This window comes from Nothoprocta perdicaria, unplaced genomic scaffold, assembly GCF_003342845.1.
Source record: "Nothoprocta perdicaria isolate Ctin4 unplaced genomic scaffold, notPer1 scaffold_146, whole genome shotgun sequence".
NCBI lineage: Eukaryota > Metazoa > Chordata > Aves > Tinamiformes > Tinamidae > Nothoprocta > Nothoprocta perdicaria.
The window spans coordinates 1,696,845-1,714,087 of NW_020454605.1; the positions used below are offsets into that span (position 1 = coordinate 1,696,845).

At 48.5% G+C, this 17,243-nt stretch overlaps 1 protein-coding gene across 1 annotated transcript; it reads right to left on the reverse strand.

Annotated features, from left to right (window-relative positions):
• Window positions 1-593: 593 nt before the first annotated feature.
• Window positions 594-14,872, reverse strand: TSKU (tsukushi, small leucine rich proteoglycan). The gene is made up of 3 exons (XM_026034542.1): window positions 14,819-14,872; window positions 14,372-14,444; window positions 594-3,135 (listed from the first exon to the last, which is right to left on the reverse strand). The coding sequence occupies exon 3, from the start codon at window positions 3,126-3,128 to the stop codon at window positions 2,070-2,072; it is 1,059 nt and encodes a 352-aa protein (XP_025890327.1). The 5' UTR covers window positions 3,129-3,135; window positions 14,372-14,444; window positions 14,819-14,872; the 3' UTR covers window positions 594-2,069.
• Between the last annotated feature and the right edge of the window lie 2,371 nt (window positions 14,873-17,243).

Here is a 17,243-nt window from a genome sequence, read left to right on the forward strand (position 1 = left end):
AGGTTCAGCCTCCCTGGCACAGGCTTAGCAGGTTTCAGCCATTGTTGACGAGGTCTTCTTTGGGCAAAGGGATTTCTGTCAGCAACAGACCTTTGAGGATGAGKGGAGGAAGCTTGAGCTCCTTCAGCCCCATTTGAGAGCCCTCCAATGCAGGGTAGGACCTTAGCACCTCCATATTCTCCTCAAGCACCAATCATGCCTACATGTTGTCTCTCCAGACATCGTTGTGGCAGCGTAAAGGCTGCTGGGCCAGCAGAAGAGATGACATGGGGCACCTTTTCTGAGGTCACCTCTGCTGCTGACACTGCTGACTCTGTATGGARAGGGGAAGGCCCATGTCATTCTTATGCTAGAACTGAAATAGCAGCAATAAATAGGTAGCAAAGGCTGCTGCTGTCTGTTGATCCTGTCAGCTCTTTGCAAAAAAAATGCATGTGTACAAATGCTCACTTCGCCTGCAGTGACTGTGCCCATGCCCCGAAGACAGGTTTACATTCACATCAYCTTTGCATGGAGCCACCTAAATCAGATGAGAACATTGCATTCAAGGTCACCCTGATGCAAGCCTGTGTGTAGAGACCAAACTGCAGACWCATCCGACCAGGATCCACACCTACAACCTCCCTTCCCATCCCCAGGATGGTGTGCCAGATTTGGACTGGACATCTACATGCACTGCAGGAGCTGCAGGTCAAAAGCCACTGGGTTGAGTTATGTCCTGCTGCTTCCATTGCTTTCTCCAGACCTGGAGAGAATGGAGAATGAGAGGGACTATCCTTTACTTTGCCAGCATTTCAATGTGGAGAAAAGTAAGGAGAACTCTGAGGACCAGACTTGTCATCAGATTCCTTTTGGCAGCCAAGTAGTTGTGTGAGAGAGAGAAAAACCACAACTCTGAGAAAAAAGATCCCCCAAGATCCTTCCCCTGATAGGCAAGTATCTCAAGAGTTGCAGGTGTTAGTGTTAATTCTTCCCCTGGCACGATCTGGAGAGCATTTCTGCACTGGAAATTGCTTCACATAAGCCCAGCTGAATTGTACATGTTCTGTTCAGATGGGAACATCAACATGAAAATAGCTTATTCCAAAGTCATCTGGGTCTGCCATGGTTTGATAAGGTCATCAAGAGAAGAATCCTTGTCAAGTATTCTTCCAGCTTTCCCCGAAAGAATGGAGAGTTTAATTTTTTTTTCTTTTTTTCCCCTTAAACTAGGTGACATGATCTCTTTGCAACTCGGTTTCATGGCTGTTCTCACAGTTCCCAGGTCAGCTGTCAGCTGTAGGCAGATTYCTCTCTCTTTATTTCTCTTCCCTTGCTACTTACCCTCTCTGAGCAGTGGCTCATAAAGGTTAAAAACACAGGAGGATGCCACAGTTGGATATAAAGCAATTTGACACAAAAAAGACCATGAAATGTGAAAATGGAGAGAAAAGAAGTAGGGGAAACAATCTTCACTTACTCAATGTTCATTGCACATCTATGCAAATAACATGTAAAAATCAGCGCATTAGGAGCACCCTGTATTCAGGTTAGTCTGGAAATACTTCTTCAGACTGAAAGTGCATGACAAGGAACAGGGTGATGCTAATGGAGGCAACGTCCGGAAGGCACTTCTTGAGGAATAATAATTAAAAAAAAGGATGAAGCGTGGGTTTGCAAACGAATAGCTACTGAGCTGTTATGTTTTGGTGTGCCCTCTGGAGAGACATAGCTTTGCTCCTGCAAACATAACTGGTCCATGAAGGTTTGTGCCAGACCAGCTGTTCTGCCCTGGGACCTGCAGAGCATCTTGGTCCCTGTTGTCCAGCAACATCATTCTTGAGTTAGCAGTCTGGATGTAGCCTTCAATACACTGGGTGGAATCCAGAGCCTGAAAATGATGTATGGGCCGGGATTTGAGAGTTTATAAAATCCATAAACCATCAAGTACTGGCATGTACAAATATATAAATTACTGTCAATTTTACAAAAGGCACACTGCAAACCATTTCAGTCTGACACCTGTACATTTCCTGTGGTCCCTCACCCTCCCAGCCCTTCTTTTTCCAAACCCTTCTTCCCAGCTTTCATCATGATACGTAAGGCGCTGCTGCTACAGACCCATGGCTGTCATGACAAATAAGGACCTCTTTTTTGGTCACCCCAGTTTGTCGGTGGTACTGTCCTTCTCTGATGGTTTTAAGACATTGTATGTTCTTCCCCAAAGTGATGCTTTTGATGGAAGGCAGGTATTTCAGCACAGTCTTTGGCAAGGATGACACACCTGTCCCAGAGAGGTTAAGCTCTTGTAGGGAGTTGAGACCAAAAGTAACTTCAGCACTCAATGACTTCAGATTGGGATTGCTGGATAAATCCAGAACTTGGAGGGCTGGTAGTTCCTTGAAGCTATAAGGAGATAACTCTCTAAAGTCATGCAAGCTGCTAAGAGATAAATGAATCAAATCTTTCAGTCCTGTAAAGGCCCCTTTCTCAACCTTGACTAATGGGTTCCCGTCGAGATTTAAATATCGTAGAGGAAGCCCCTGAAGATTTGGCACAGATGTTATCCTGTTTCCAGAAAGATTTAAATTCTGGATGTTGGGGATGTTCTTTGCATGGTGCCTTGTAATTGTGCTCAACATGTTATTGGAAAGATCCACATTCATGGGTTTTCCTTGACCTTTTGGAGCAAAAACATCCATTGTTATATCCAAAAGTTTGTTATTGCTCAAATCTATATCCCCCAGAGGAGAACTGGAGAAACAGTTCTCTGGAAGGACTTCCAAAGAGTTATGACTCAGATCCAAGGACTCTAGGTACCGAAGTCTAGAGAAGGTTGTGGAGGAAATCTTAGCAATGTTGTTGTAACTCAGGTCAAGGCTCACCAAGGTGGTATATCCAGGCCCAGTAAGCATTGATTCATTGATAGTTTCCAGTTTGTTCGAGGAAAGATCCAAGTAGGAGGTATCCAGAGGGATGGGGACAGGAACAATGTGTGAGCCAATTCCACTGCAGTCCACTTTGGTCAAGCTAAAGCTGTCAAAGAGGCCAAAGCTTTCCACCTCACAGTGGCACCCAGGGAAGCAGGTTTTGGTGGTACCAAAACAAGGAAGGAGAAGCAGCAAATTGAACCAGGCTAAGAACTGCATTGTTGACCTGGAAAACAAAATAAGAAAGAAGATTTAATTGATTTAGAAATCATTTTATCAAAGATGGGTAACAGCTGTTCAGTCTTCTTTTTCTTTCTGAAGGGACAGATGAAATACACTCCTATAATTCCTCAAGCTACCCAAAAGTGATATATTGCAAGAGCTAGGGTTTTTTGTAACTATTCATGAATTTTAGCATTGAATATACCACTACAGTCGCTCTCTCTTTAAGGTACTGGATTACCTTGGTCTTGATTAATAATAACATGAGTGTGGGGAAGCAGGGGAAAATAGGTCAGTACAGTCTTCATATATTTAACCAAATTAACATACAACTGAAAATTAGCTATAAGAACCATATTAAAACAAGATCTATCCAAAATGCACCCTTTCAACTGGGCCACACATCAGACTAAGTAACAGCTTAGATGTTTCAGGATATTAACAAACCTCAGTACATAAGAGCTTTTAATGTCACATCTGGAAGTCAGCACACAGATTGGGAGTTTAAGGCCAGGTTCAAGGCCCAGCTTTGACAGCTTGAGTACATGATGTTGGTGAAGTCACTTTGGCTCCGGATTCATTGAAAGTTTTAGATGTTCAAATTCCTAACAGAAAGGCAGAAACTGAAACTCAGCCTAAGTTTCCTAGGTATAAGAGAGATATGAACAGTCCCTTTCATCATCAGAAAGTCCTCCAGGATGAACAGCTAGAAAGACCAGCTACCTAGTGCCCAAGTGCACATCAAATCTCCCTTGCTTAGATCTTTGGCACCAACATGAAAGTGCTTTAGTAGGTTCAATCTACTACATCAGAGGATTAAAACCAACCCTCCGCTGTCTGGTGTCATGCCTGCGGACAAGAAAATCAATGGCCATGTGGCTCTTTGGCTGCCAGAGAAGAGGAGCCTCCCATAAGCTCAGTCTTCCTCCTAAATGCAGATGCTGCAGTAAGCGCAGACTGCTGCAAAGGCACCAAGTGGAGAGAACCAATTTGTTTCTTGTAAAGCCCCTGAGGAGTCATTGCTAATTACATTAAGTATTCTYTCTCATTAACGATGCCAACAAGCAAGGAGTTCTTTCCACCCCGCCGTTTCTGATCCTCCTCCCTCTGAGATGCTTCTGGACCTCCATCATTGCAGCAGAGGGAAGAATGGAGACAAACGGCACTTTTTCCTGCGACTTTTCAGATCACAGCCCCTCCATACAACCAGAGTGAACTACAGCAGCACAGTGTCCAGAGCTCCACAGCTCTGGAAAGGGTAATTATGACCAAGGGGGCAACCTGCAGGTCAGAAGCAGGCAGCAGCAATGCTTTCCTTATCGATTCCCCCTTTGCTGACTGCAGCCAAGGACAACAGCTCCTTGAGCCCTTCACACAAGTTCTCTTGAACACCAGTAATAAATATGCCCACCAARCAAAACAAGTGGATGCATTGGCACCGCTCTCTGGCCACACTGCTGGCTATGTACAGAGCATTCACGTGCTTGGCATTATTTTAGCAAGTAAATAAATAAATAACCCTTTTAAACTCATGTTCCCATCCTCACCTTAGCCTCCACTGGTCTCCATTCTCACCTTTCCCACTGCTTTTTAAAAGCATTTTATTAATATCCCTGTAGGATCATGGTTCCCACATGACATTTGATCTGGCTGAGGCACCTTCCCCATGATAATAGTACCTTCCCAGAACCATTTCCTAGAAGTTTACACTTCTTTTCATTTCGCCTTGCCTTACCCTTGGCTATAGTTTCTCTTCCTTTTCAGTGTGGTCTTCCTAACCCTGTGCACATTCCCAGGAGACTGACTGGGGACTATTTGCCACTGTGTAAAAGAAGTGCCAAGGGAAAAACGCATTGCAAAAATATTGTCGTGATCACTGATGTGACTTGTCTGGCAGYAACTCCTACAGAAAGAAAGCAGAGATTGGGACTCTAGCCAAACAACCTGCAACCAAAGCATCACTAAAGGCCGACACGCAATTCTCTGGGGTCTATTACTCTACAGAAACAACAGAAAACCATTAAGATGAGCCTTAGTTCCAGCCTACTCCATTGTTTCTTCAGAAAACATGTAAGAGCGCAGAGGTGATGCAGGGGGTAGGACTACTTTCTGCAGATATTTCCAGATATCCCTTTCACAGTGACAGCAAGTGATATCAAGGCTAAAGAAGAGCTTATCCCTTCTCTGCTTCAGCCATAGTGTGCACCGTTTTGCAATACTCATTTTTTTTTTCTCCATGAAGCTGTGTTTGGAACATACTAAAATTTTATGTTACTGGGGAAATTAAAGCCTTCCTCCACCTTTTTGGAAACAACCTCTCCACTCCTTACTAAATGTCTCATATATGGGAAAGCAGCTGTACCTTCATCAGCTCAGTGTTTTTATCCTTCCTCCCATATTGCCATCCAATGGCTTTTCCCAAATGACAATTCAACAGGGAAAGTGCCTCCTAACTTGCCTTTCAAAAGGTCCAGCCTAGTTCCTCCTGGTGCCGCAACAGCTCCAGTAGGAACTGGATCATATTCCAGTAGGTCCAAAGCCATATCAGCATGACACTTGGGTCTGGGCAAAGCATCACATGCTCCTGTKGGACCAAAAAGGACACTGTTCCTCCTCTATCTCCAAGGAAAAGCAAAACACAGCACTATTGAGAGAGATATCTTTCAAAGCCTGTCTTAACTGMGTGGAGAATCAAAGCCAAGCTTCGGCATGGGGCCAATCCAATTGCTTTCCATATGGGAATTTTCTTCCTGACCAGCCTTATAAACAGTCACGAGAAGCGGGCAGTTACCCTGGCTGCAATATCCATGCCTCACATTTGTCTTCCATCCAGCAGCAAGCCCAAAACACAGCAGTTACTGACTCTCCCTTCCTTGTGGTCCTGCCCCAAATTATCCTTATCCGATTCCATAATTGCCTTGCAGATGAGATTCAATCCATTGCTATCATATAAAAACTCCCTTACGTAGTAGCATGAAGCATTCATTGACTAATAATCCACTTGGCCAATTGCTTTGATAAAAGAGTTGAGAAATAAAGGTACTTGTCATCTTCTAGCCTGAGAAAGGGTTTCCAGATAAGACAGTGAGCTTGGTCAGGTAGCGGCATGCTGTATCGTTGCACAGAGCAATCAATAGCATGCTCTGAAATGGGGGAAGGAACACGCCACAGGCATTTATGGCTCATCTGTGTTCAGCATGTACTTGAAACCGCATCAAATTGCCTTTGGATTCCTGCCTGTGAGCTGCTCTGTTGATCGAGGAAGAAAGCCAAAGTCCCCCCTGGTAAAGGGAAGATGAGTTATTCTCCTGTAGACCCAGAACACGCACCCTGAGGAAATACTTGCCATGGGCCAGAAGCTGCTGGACACCTTGCCTGGGGTAGTGATTGACAACACAGGCAAAGCCACTGGGAAGAGTCAGCTTGGGGATGGTTCAGACCATTCTCCTAAATGACCTCTTCATTTCTACAATTTCTGAAGTTGTCAAGATCCTGAAGGGATCCCAGGGATACTTGTGCTATGTCCGCTGATTTCAGCAGGAGTTTCAGAGGAGATGCAGCTCTCCAAAAATCACCATGACCCACATTTTGAGTGGTGTCACAGCTCTGATGTTTATGTCTTGCTTAAACATCTTTAGCTCTTGAAAAAGGTTCCTGGACAAGCCCTCACGCCAGTAGAGGAGATCCAGGAGATCCTGCAGTGGATGGTGCAGTCTGGGATGGGCTAAGATTACAGTCACTCACTCTACATCTCCTCCCAATTTTGAAGAAGTCTCAACCCTTCCTCACTGTTCTGCTCAAGAGCTATTCCCTGCACCACGGTGTGGCAGGCCCTGGGCAGAAATCGTGCGCTGAGATTTCCCTGCCAAAACCAGCAAAGTCACTCTGGCTTTAAAACCAGATTTCAGAGGAAAGCCAGACTTCAGCTAATGGCTGGCAGGGGAGTCAGGGAGAGAAAAACCCTGTTATGGTGTTGTTACAAATTCACACTTTTCACAGCACTTGCCTCCCCTCCCCTTTCTGCTTCCCAAAGACATTTCTCACTAGCAGAGTCTCCAGCAAGATATAATAGAGACATTTTCCATCTCCTTCCAGCCCAAGCAAGATGTTCTAGCACATCCCACCCTGGATTTATGCCTAGTCCTCCAGGACTGGTTCCTCCAGCTTGAGAAGCCAGAGGAGAAGACAATGCCCATGGGTCGCGTTGTCATCAGCACATCTGGCTGCCATCCAGACGGAAATCACTACAACCAAAAACCAACAACGAACACCAAATAAGAGGGAGAGGTGTTCAAAAGTTTGCTGCTTGCTAAGGTAAGGGAACATTCTCCAAGCTGAGCACCTTGGCCTCCCTGAATGTGCCACTCCACAAAGCATTGGTGCCAATGCAGTCAGAGCTGAAGAACCAAAACCACCCCACAAAGTTTAAGAAACCTAAATAACAAGTGCAGAAACCTCAGGTAGTTTCTGTGGGGGGATGCAGGGATAGAAATTGCTGTGGAATGGGACACAACCTACCTACATTGGACCCATCCTTTGGAGATGCACCATATCTCCACTGACTGCCATGACAGTCTGGCAGGTAGATTGGGGCAGAAGACGACTTCTCAGTTTGCTGCTTCAAATGGAGTATTCTGGATTTGCAGCAAATAAATCAACCTTTACAGGGAACAGGCAAAACGAAGGGCACATATTTAGAAGTGGCTGTTCCAGGTAGAGCTGCTGTTTTAGCAGAAACACAGGGGAGTTGTATCAACCACAGTATTTCATCTGGGAGAAAAACTGGGGTTCTCTTCTGGCTCTTTCATCCTCCAAGCCAACAAAATGTGAAATCTTTATAACAAGGCCCACAAGGCCGTTTTGGCTGAATTTGCTAATTGGGATCAGGGGAAAGGGAATGCTATTGGAAAGCAAAGCAAGCTGCATATGCTATGACAGAGGCCATAAATCCTGCAAAGCGCAGGGGAAAGAAAAAAAGAGAAAGAAAGAAAAAAAAGATAGTTGGCTTTTCCTGTCTTTAAATACTTAGGAARTTTTTTCCGCTATTAAAATACTTGAGAAACTCTGAGATGTCTGGGATGGAAGATCTATCAGGAGAACCTGKGTACTCTGGATGTAAGAACTGCTTCTCTAACAACGAGAATGCTTCAAAGTGATCTGCTTTTCTTTCATTTTTCCTTAATTATTCTGCAAAAAAATAATGTGTCTGCTCCACTCAAATAAGGCTTCCAAACTGCTTACAAAGTCCTCCCTGCAACTGCAGGTAAGGCAGAGACCTGCTAACAACTGCTGCTTTCCAGCCTGGACCCTCCAAGTCCAAATGACGCCAGATATGCAATTGTGGCCCCTTCTCCAGATCTCCCGTGCAGATGTGAGCAAGCAGCAAAACTAGCTCGAGCCAGAGACTATTAAATCCCTTAGCTTGCATGCACCCACACCCCTCACATGATAAAGAAATGCTGCCTCTGACAGCCTAATCTGGGGAAGGTAAAGGTCATCAAGGCTTTTGCTCTGACTGCTTTGGGCTGGTGTTTCACCTTGGGAGAGGTCCACAAGGGTGGAAAAGAGAGACCAAAGCAGGACAGAGTGCATGTCAGATATGGCAAGAAGGGACTTGCAACGGGTGTGTGGGGACACAACAAAGAAAATGCTGCAAGGGAGAGGGCATCWGAGCGGGGATCCAGGCTCCACATGGTGCTGCACCTTTTGCAGAGCCTCACCCACATCCTTGATTCAGATCCTCCAATCTCAACTTTTCACCCAAGTCCTTGCATCAGAATCTCCAGTCTCAGATTTTGACTCCTCTGGCAACAGACAGAGCCCTAAAATGGGTTTTCTCTTCACCTCCCTGGAGGCTCATTAAGCTATTTAGTCTTTCCAGAGCAGAGTTTTGGTGCAAATGGGAAGACATTTTTTTTTCCTGACCTGTTTGCATTTTTTTGTTGTTAGCTGTTTTGGGAGATGTTCTGCAAATATTGGTCCTGGCTTTATACTCAGCATGCTTTCCTGGGGCTCAGGAGGAGGATTGGCAATGAAAGAGGTATCTGCTATTTAGTTTTAATCTGCACCTCTTTTGAGAAGTTCAATGGAGTTATTCCAGCCTGACTTCACCGAATTAGTCCCTTCGACTCTGCTATAAACCGAGCTGGACTTTACATAAATACCCCATCAACAGTCTTTACAGGAGTTGCTTTCTGCTGATGACTTATCAGAGACAGCTCTATCAGAGCAAAGCTGCTTAGATAGAAGAACCAGCTCAAATTACCTGCTGGGAAATAAGGAAGGGGATGTGCGACCCCATTTTCTTGCTGTCCTCACCCTGTTTCCACCACCAGCATGCACAAGCATGGGCTGTGGAGAGACTCAGACAAACACCCTAAGACCTGAATGGGAGCTCAAAACTCTCTGCAGGTGCCTGGATGCTTTTAGCTCTGTATTACTGCTCATGTAGCAAATTCAGATTTAAATACAGGGAAGGAGGGTGAAAAAAAAAAAAAAAAAGGAAATTTCTCTATGAATTCCCTTCTACTTTAATGATTTCTAATAATGGACGTAAAACTACCTCTTTTGCATTCAGTCAAGAATCTCACCACTGAAGAGGGAGTCGTTAACAAGTAATTAACCCAGTGGTATCAGTGATCTATGCCACCAGGATATAGGGGAATAATACACAATAGGCACSAACCTGGGGGATGGAAAAAAACGTCAGCCCTGCTCCCTCGATGCCTAATTGATTATATTTAAGGCAATAGTAGCACGGGCTCAGCAGAGCTTCCTGTGGTTCCCTTCCCACCTCTGTGTCCAGGATCATCTCCAAAGGGTTTGGAAGGAGGGGTGGTCAGGAGGGGCCCAGCAGTGGGTGCATCTGCCCCATGGCTCCCAGGGCTATGGGATCATCCTGGTGCAAGGGGAAGCTCCACCRGCACGTGCACATCCCAGCTCTCCTCCTTGTCTCCTGCTGGACCAGGTGCCAAAAGATACTGCTCCCAGATGCTGAGGGTCACCTCTCCCTTTTKCAAGAACATCGTCTAGCCAAAAAATGGCATAGAATTTGGGAAGGGAAAAGCAGACACTGTTTCTCCCCAGGGTATCCAGCAGTCCATCCCTCAGGGAGGGTTTAATAGATGGCACACGGGATGAGGCAGATAAGAATAGTGCAAGCAAAGCCAGACAAATTGCTACACGTCAGAAGCTTTTTCGCAAATGGAGAGCCAAAACCAAAGGGCCCCTCAACTTACCATGCTGGCTGCATGGGAGACATATGGGACTGATCAAGAGGGAGTCCAGTGCCTCCAAACCCTACAGCAGCTTGACACTGACGATTTGTTTTYGCTGGTTTACGTGGCATCCTTTGCTGGGCTGAAGCAGCCTCTATGGCTATTTTGCCTCCTCCACCCTTTTTTTTTTTCTTTAAATACTCTCCCAAAACTATCACTTTCTTTGAAAAAAAAAAAAGAAAAGATAAAGACAGTGCACTGTTAAAATAATCTTTGCTGCAGTCATTGTCACAAATCCCATCTGCTTGGGAAGGGGCCACGGGTGATTTATGACTCAAGGGTTCAAACAACTAATAGCATATTCCACTTATGCAATCTATTCCCCTCATCATCCCCCACCTCCACAAGGAGGAAGTCAAGGTGCGGTTCGGGGTATTTTCAGATTTGAGAGAAGGAAACCTGTGCAGGCAGGTTTCCTAGCCTGGAGAGCAAGTCCCAGCTGATTTACAGAAGTGATGGAAAAAGAAAGAAAAAAAAAAAAAAAGGAGAAGAAAAAGAAAAAACACCCCAAAAAAGCAGATTTCTGTTGTGCCAGGATTTGCATGCCTCAAAAAGTCACATCTTGGAAGCAGACCTCAGCCAAACTCCCGGGAATTTCGCTTGCTACAAGATGCGAYCAGGCAGCCAGACAGCGGCAGTGGAAGAATTTGATGCTAAATCCAGCACAGGAAAATTAGGAATTAAATCATAGAGACAGCAGAGGCTCGCACTGAAATCCCCCTTCCCCACTCACCTCGCAGCCTGGGAAGCTCTCAGGTTAGAGCAGTTTCTCTTGGGGAAAGAGGAGAAATAGCCTCTAATGGTCTTTGAAATCACAGCAGTTTTGCTCTCTGGCCTGGTGAGATGTGCTTGTGCCTGGAGCTGGCATTTCCAGAAGGAAACCAAGTTTTCCAAGGTTCTGGAGMAGTTGCAGGCAGGGCAAGGCCGACAGGCATCTGAGAGACCTTGTCCTAGCTGGGAACAGGAGAGGAGCTCTGACTCCTTGGGACCARCAAGGTTTCGGCCAACCCTAATGCATTTTATCCTATCACAGCAGCATCCTTGGAAGGATGAAACCTTCCTTTTTCAGGGTCTCAGCCCCCATCACAAGAGATGTTTCAGCTGTTTCAAGTGGTGTCACAGCTCCAATCTTTATGTCTTCCTTGCCTTTTTTTTGCCAAAAATCCATAGATCTTGAAAAAGGTTCTGCTCMAGAGCTATTCCCTGCACTGTGCTGTGGCAGGAAAGCCCAGGAAAATAAATTTGCCCTGGCGTGACTGCAACAACCTCCCACAGAAGGGTTTTAAGAGGATCCCATGTGGCTTTAGCTCTCTGAAAGGCAGCGGAGCTTCCAGTCTGCCCTTCTCCTAACAGCTCTGCAGGTTCAGTAAGGCAGGGAAGGCCAAGTGGGGAGGTGACAGCGTTCCCCCCCTGCAGACACCAGACCTGGCCCCAAGCCACTGCTCAGCCTCTTTGCCTCCTCCTTGTACCCCCATCCGTTCTGGGCACCCCTCGGTGCTGCCTCCAGCAGCCCCAGGCTTCTTTGTAGCCTTTTTATTTGGCTTTTTTTTTTTTTTCTTTTTTTTAATTTTTTTTTTTCCATGCACAATAATCGCTGGGCCTCTTTGCCGCCTGTGGCTCTCAGCGTGCAGCTGCAGACCCTCCGCCGAGGAGATAATAAATACAATCCTGGCCATTATTGTTGCAAGCAGCACAGCTGGAGACGCCCGGCTCATTCCCTTCCCTGCCTTCCCCCCTCCAATAACTCTTGCAACGTGACTGCTCCAAGCAATGAATGCCAGCAAAAAAAAGGGAAAAAAACACCCATTGCAGTGGTGGCTGCTGCTCGATGGAGCATCCATCTACCATGGAGCTGGCTGCCTGATATACTCTGCTTTTCATCATGGATGGTACTGGGAAACATTATGGATCTGGGATCCCCTCTGTGTCTTGTTTTCCCTTGTGAAGCCCTATGGATGGATAACACATCCCTCTGTGCCAGGGATGGGGGTACCACATGAAGAGCATCTCCTTTCAACATCTGGTTGTGAGCAGATGGGGGAGGTGGGAAAAAGCTGGACCTGTTTCCTCCCTGCAGCTCGGGCCATAGGGTGCTATGATGATGATGGTCAGACCTGGCGTTTTTCRTCACAGATCGTGCAGGACAGTACAAAGAGAAGGACCTAGGGACCATCTTCATCCCCCACAAAGCTCAGGGCAAAAGAAGAGTGTTGCCCCAAAACACTTAGCTAGACCCTAAAGCAGCCAGAGGAGCCAGGGTGAGGACCCCATTTAGGGGGACCCTGCAGCACGGGTTCAAATTCACCAGTTTAACTGGGATGGCMGATGGCTGCCCAAGCATGATTCAACCTCTCAGGGAGTTGCCACCACCATGGTTGGTCTCCCTGCAGCTGCTCTAGCCAAAGGCCACCACTGTCCTCCTTTACTGCATTTGGTCCAAATCCTGGATTCTCTGGGACACCAGCTCTGCTTTGTCCTCTGCAGTATGGGCAGCCGGGCTGGCTGACAGCCAAAGAGACCTCCAAAGAGGTGGTTACAGGAGAGAAGTATCTAAGATGCCTCTCAAATCAGTGCTCCCAATCTCTAAACGTCCCYTCTGTGGGCATCCTGCTTCTCCAGGGTCATCAGGCTATCCAAGACTCCTCACCTCCACCAACACAATCCTCTGTCCATCCCCATCCTCTTATTCTTGGCACAAGAATTCAGAGCACCACCATGAGGTGGTGGCATCGCCATGGGGACATCTGGGGACAGGTCAGAAAAGCGAGGCTCTCCCAACCCCACAGCCCAAGAAACTGGAGAGAGGTAGAGTTATTGTATGATCCTGTAATCCTGCAAATCTGAATCTTGGAGATCTCCTGGGGCAGGTCTCAAAGYCATGCAGGGCACCAGGATGGGAAATGAGCCTTTGCACCCATTTCAAAGGGCTTTGGAGGAAGGGCCTACTGCATCCAGATGGGTGAAACTCAGACCACTGTCTCCAAGTCACCTGCTGTCACCTGYCCCTATGGGGATCCACGTTTAGTCCTATGAGCAGGAACCAGATCTCTATTAGGATTCTGCTTGCCTTGGAAGTTCTGGCCRTGCCAAGTCTTGGTAGAGAGGAACTCCTTGATAGTGATGGATCTCTTCCGCACTTATATTACTTATTTTACCAGGACGTAATGGTGCAGCACATTTTSAGGAGCCATATTTTTGTCCCACCCCCTAAAATCCAAGGCATCAACACGCTCTCTTCTCCCACCCGTCACACATGCGGGTCAGCATGAAATGGAGTGATAAGGAGACATCAGAAGAAGAATAATCAGCAGGAGGAAGAGGAAGGAAGAGGAAACCCGCAGATGCCCATGCTCAAATATTGCAGCCCACAGCTCCAACGGACGCATTTYGAGGGTGGCTAACGCAACACGGAAACATCTCACACTAAGACAGACGGTTTAGTCTAACCTACTTCAGCAATTCTAACCAAGGGGGAGATACACGCGGGAATATTCCCAGCTGAAACACTCCACAAGGGAATAGCAGCAACTCCTCATAGTAAAAAAWAAATAAATAAATAAAATTAGTAATTCTAACGCAAACACGGAGGCTCGCCTGCAATGAATGGTGCTGAGCCGTGCCTGGAGAGGCGCGAGTGCCAAGTTCGGATGCAAGAACCGGCTTGCTTAACCAGCCCTTATCTCCTCCGCGTCTCGGAAGTTTCTTTTGATAAATGGCCAGCGCTGCCGCGCTCCCCGCTCCCGTCCGGGGGTCGGAGCCGCACAAGGAAGCCTTGTGTTGGACACAGGCATCCTACCCTGCTCCCTCCGCTGCCCTCCTCCCCGACCAGGGAGAGGAGGAGGGAGAATAGGCTGAAAGAGGCGGGGGAGTGGGAGAGAGAGAGGGGAAAATAAATAAATAAATAAATAGGAAGCAGTTAGGGATAGAGGGAAAACTCTAAACCTGCTGCGAGCGGCGGCTCACCTTCTCCTCCCAGCTCCTGCGTGCACCGAGGTGGCAGCCGTTTCTGGGCTGGGGGCTCACAAGATGTGCTTGCCTATATTGCAAAAAGAAAAAAAAAAGGGGGGGGGGAAATAATAATAAGTAAAAAAAAAGAAAAAGGCAAAAGCTTTTGCGTGGCTTTTGTTTTATGTCTCTTCTCTCCCAGTTCCTTCCCACCCGTTCAGTGCTGCTGTCGGCTTTGCATCCAGACGTAAAATGAACCTGGAGTGGAGGGACCTCCCCACACACGCGACCGCGTTTGTCGGCACTCATCCCCCTCTCCATAAGGATTTAAGGTCCCCCGCGATGCTACCTCCCTGTCCCTGCAATGTCCGTCACCTCCCTGTCTCCTTGCCTGGCGCTGCTCTGCCCGCAGCGGCTCCCATTCATTCCCRAGCCCTGTGAGTCCATCCCAGCCCTTCTGCTCACTTCCAGAATCTATTCCAGGCTCTGCCGGCTGGGATGAGCCCACAGGAGCTGCTCCATGTCCGCATATGGCTCAGGGCCTCGCTTCTTCTAACCATGGGCAAGTAGCCTGCAAATGCTCCCGGGCACACTGGATCTACCAGCCTCTAGCAGATCCAGAGCTTTATCCCCACGGAAAGGTGGCAGGAGCCRGGGGCAAAGCCACCCTTTGCATCGCTGCTCCCCGCTCCACGTTCTTCCCCTTCCTGTGCGATATTCCAGCGTGATGCCAGCGCCGGGTGCTGGCGGCTTTCTGCCGAGCAACGGCACAGCGTCCAGCAGGACAAGTTTCCCACTGTAAGTGCCCTGAATGCAGTTATTCAGGAGCACGGCAGCTGGTTTCTCGTGGCAGACGCCCTGGCAAATCGTGGGACTCAGCGGAGTGTTTTTGTGGGGGCTCTCCATACCCCCTCACACCTTGCATTAGGGATTTACCCCATGAGCATCCATTAACAGGGGTACCTCGGAGKGTCCCAGCACAGGGCAGAGGGACAGAATTCCCAGCCCTTTGTTCCCACCACCAACCTGGTCTGGGAAGAGGGGGGGCTCATAAATCCACCACGCTCTTCGCATTTAATGGCCCAGGCGTGAAGCAGAAGTTTCCATGGAGCTTTGGAAAACTTTTCAGGGTGGGAGTGTTATCAGGGGAACTCATTTATTTTTTATTTATTTTATTTTTTTTCCTTAACCTACTGTTTCCAAAGTCACAACCAGCAGCACGTTTTTATTTTGGGGGCAATAAGGACAGAAGGAGCTAACAAATCAACCCTAAGCTTCTTCCTCTCCCATCCCCTCCTCCCCCAAACGCACCTTCCCGTCTCCCACTTAATCCACTTAAGAGACATGGGAAATTCCCAGGCGGGCAGCACTGCCCAGCCCTTCCCAGAGACCAGACATGCTCCACTCTGGGCTTTTCCGACCTCTCCATGCATCCCGCCTAGCTCAGCATGTCTGAGCACCGCTTTCCTCCACAACTACCTTTCTCCACACATTTACCTGATGGGATCCACACAGCCGGACACGCAGGGTGCAGCCTCCCCCCACATCCCCMAAAAAACTCTTTCCCAGCTCCAGCCGGGAGGAGAGGCCTGGGGAAGGGAGAAGGGGGAGCGCAGGGGAGACAGGGAGCCCTGTGTGCAGCCGGAGCCCTGGACTGGGCACGGGGAGGCGGCGTGGAGGCTCCAGCTGCTGCTCAGATTACTTTGCAGCCGTGGCAATCCCTCTGCAGCCTCCATGGCGAAGCGGGGAAAAGCGAGGGGGGGATCCCTGCCCGGGGACCTCCTGCCTCGCCGGGACAAGGAGCAGGGATCGGGGAACCCCCCAAACTGCCCTCCTGGAAAAGCTGGAGGCGATTATTCATAATCATAGCAATAAACAAATAAAAGTAGTTTCCCTCCGCCTGGGACCTCTCTCTCCTCTGCCCCCTCCCCCAGCCACCACATGCCCAAGGCTTTATTTTATTTTATTCTTTTATTTTTTTTTTAAGCAGCTCCTTTACACCGCCTGTTGCTGAGGGCCAACTCAAGCCAAACTCATCGCACCAAAAAGTTTCCCGGGGCGGTTGGGTTGGGGGGGGTTGCCCTGGCCCCACAGCCCCCCCCCCCCCAGGGCTCGCCCCGCACATCCCTCTTCCCAATCCCCCCTCCTTCCTTTACAACCAGCTTCCCCAAAATGGGAATCTTGGGGATTTTCTATTTTTTTTTTTTTGGACGGGGACTGCCCGAGGGGGACGGGAGGGGACACTCACCGGGACCCGATCGCAGGGCGGAGCGGCCGGGCAGCGCCGGTTCCCACGGCGGGGAGCGGGCGCCGCTTGGGGCTGCGTGTCCCCCTTCCTCCTCCTCCTCCTCCTCCTCCTCGCCTTTCTCCTGCTCCTCCTCCTCGTTCTGCAAGCCGTGCAGCTGGCCCGGCAGGCGGGCTGCCCCCTTCCTCGCAGGAGGAGGGAGGAGGGAGCTCAACAGATGGCTGCGCACAAGGGAACATCTGGGAGGAGGAGGAGGAGGAGGAGGAAGGGGGAAGGAGGCAGGACTTGCGCTCCGTTTTGTGACTCTTTGAGTTGGCAGTTCCCACCTCCCAATCCCGTCCCGTAGATGGGGAAGAGGACCGTCGGATGGGTTGTTCATCCCCTCTCTCCCCACCCCATCATTCCCGTTTGCTTCCTATCACTCCTGGGTAAAATTCCATGGTTTTTGTGGGGGGCTCACTTCAAAGGCACAGAGCACAACCTCACTCCACCTCCCACCCCCCTTAGCTGCATTTGCAGGGCTGGAACCCCCGACATCACCTGCACCCCCTTTTCCAGGGATATAGGGACACGGTGGGCTCTGGCACGGCTGGGACATGGAGCAGGACAAAGTAGCCACGTGCTACAAACTGAGGTTAGGATAAA

Bases quoted from the DNA above. Each gene is read 5' to 3' on its own strand.
- TSKU (XM_026034542.1), bottom strand. From the start codon at position 3,128: ATGCAGTTCTTAGCCTGGTTCAATTTGCTGCTTCTCCTTCCTTGTTTT.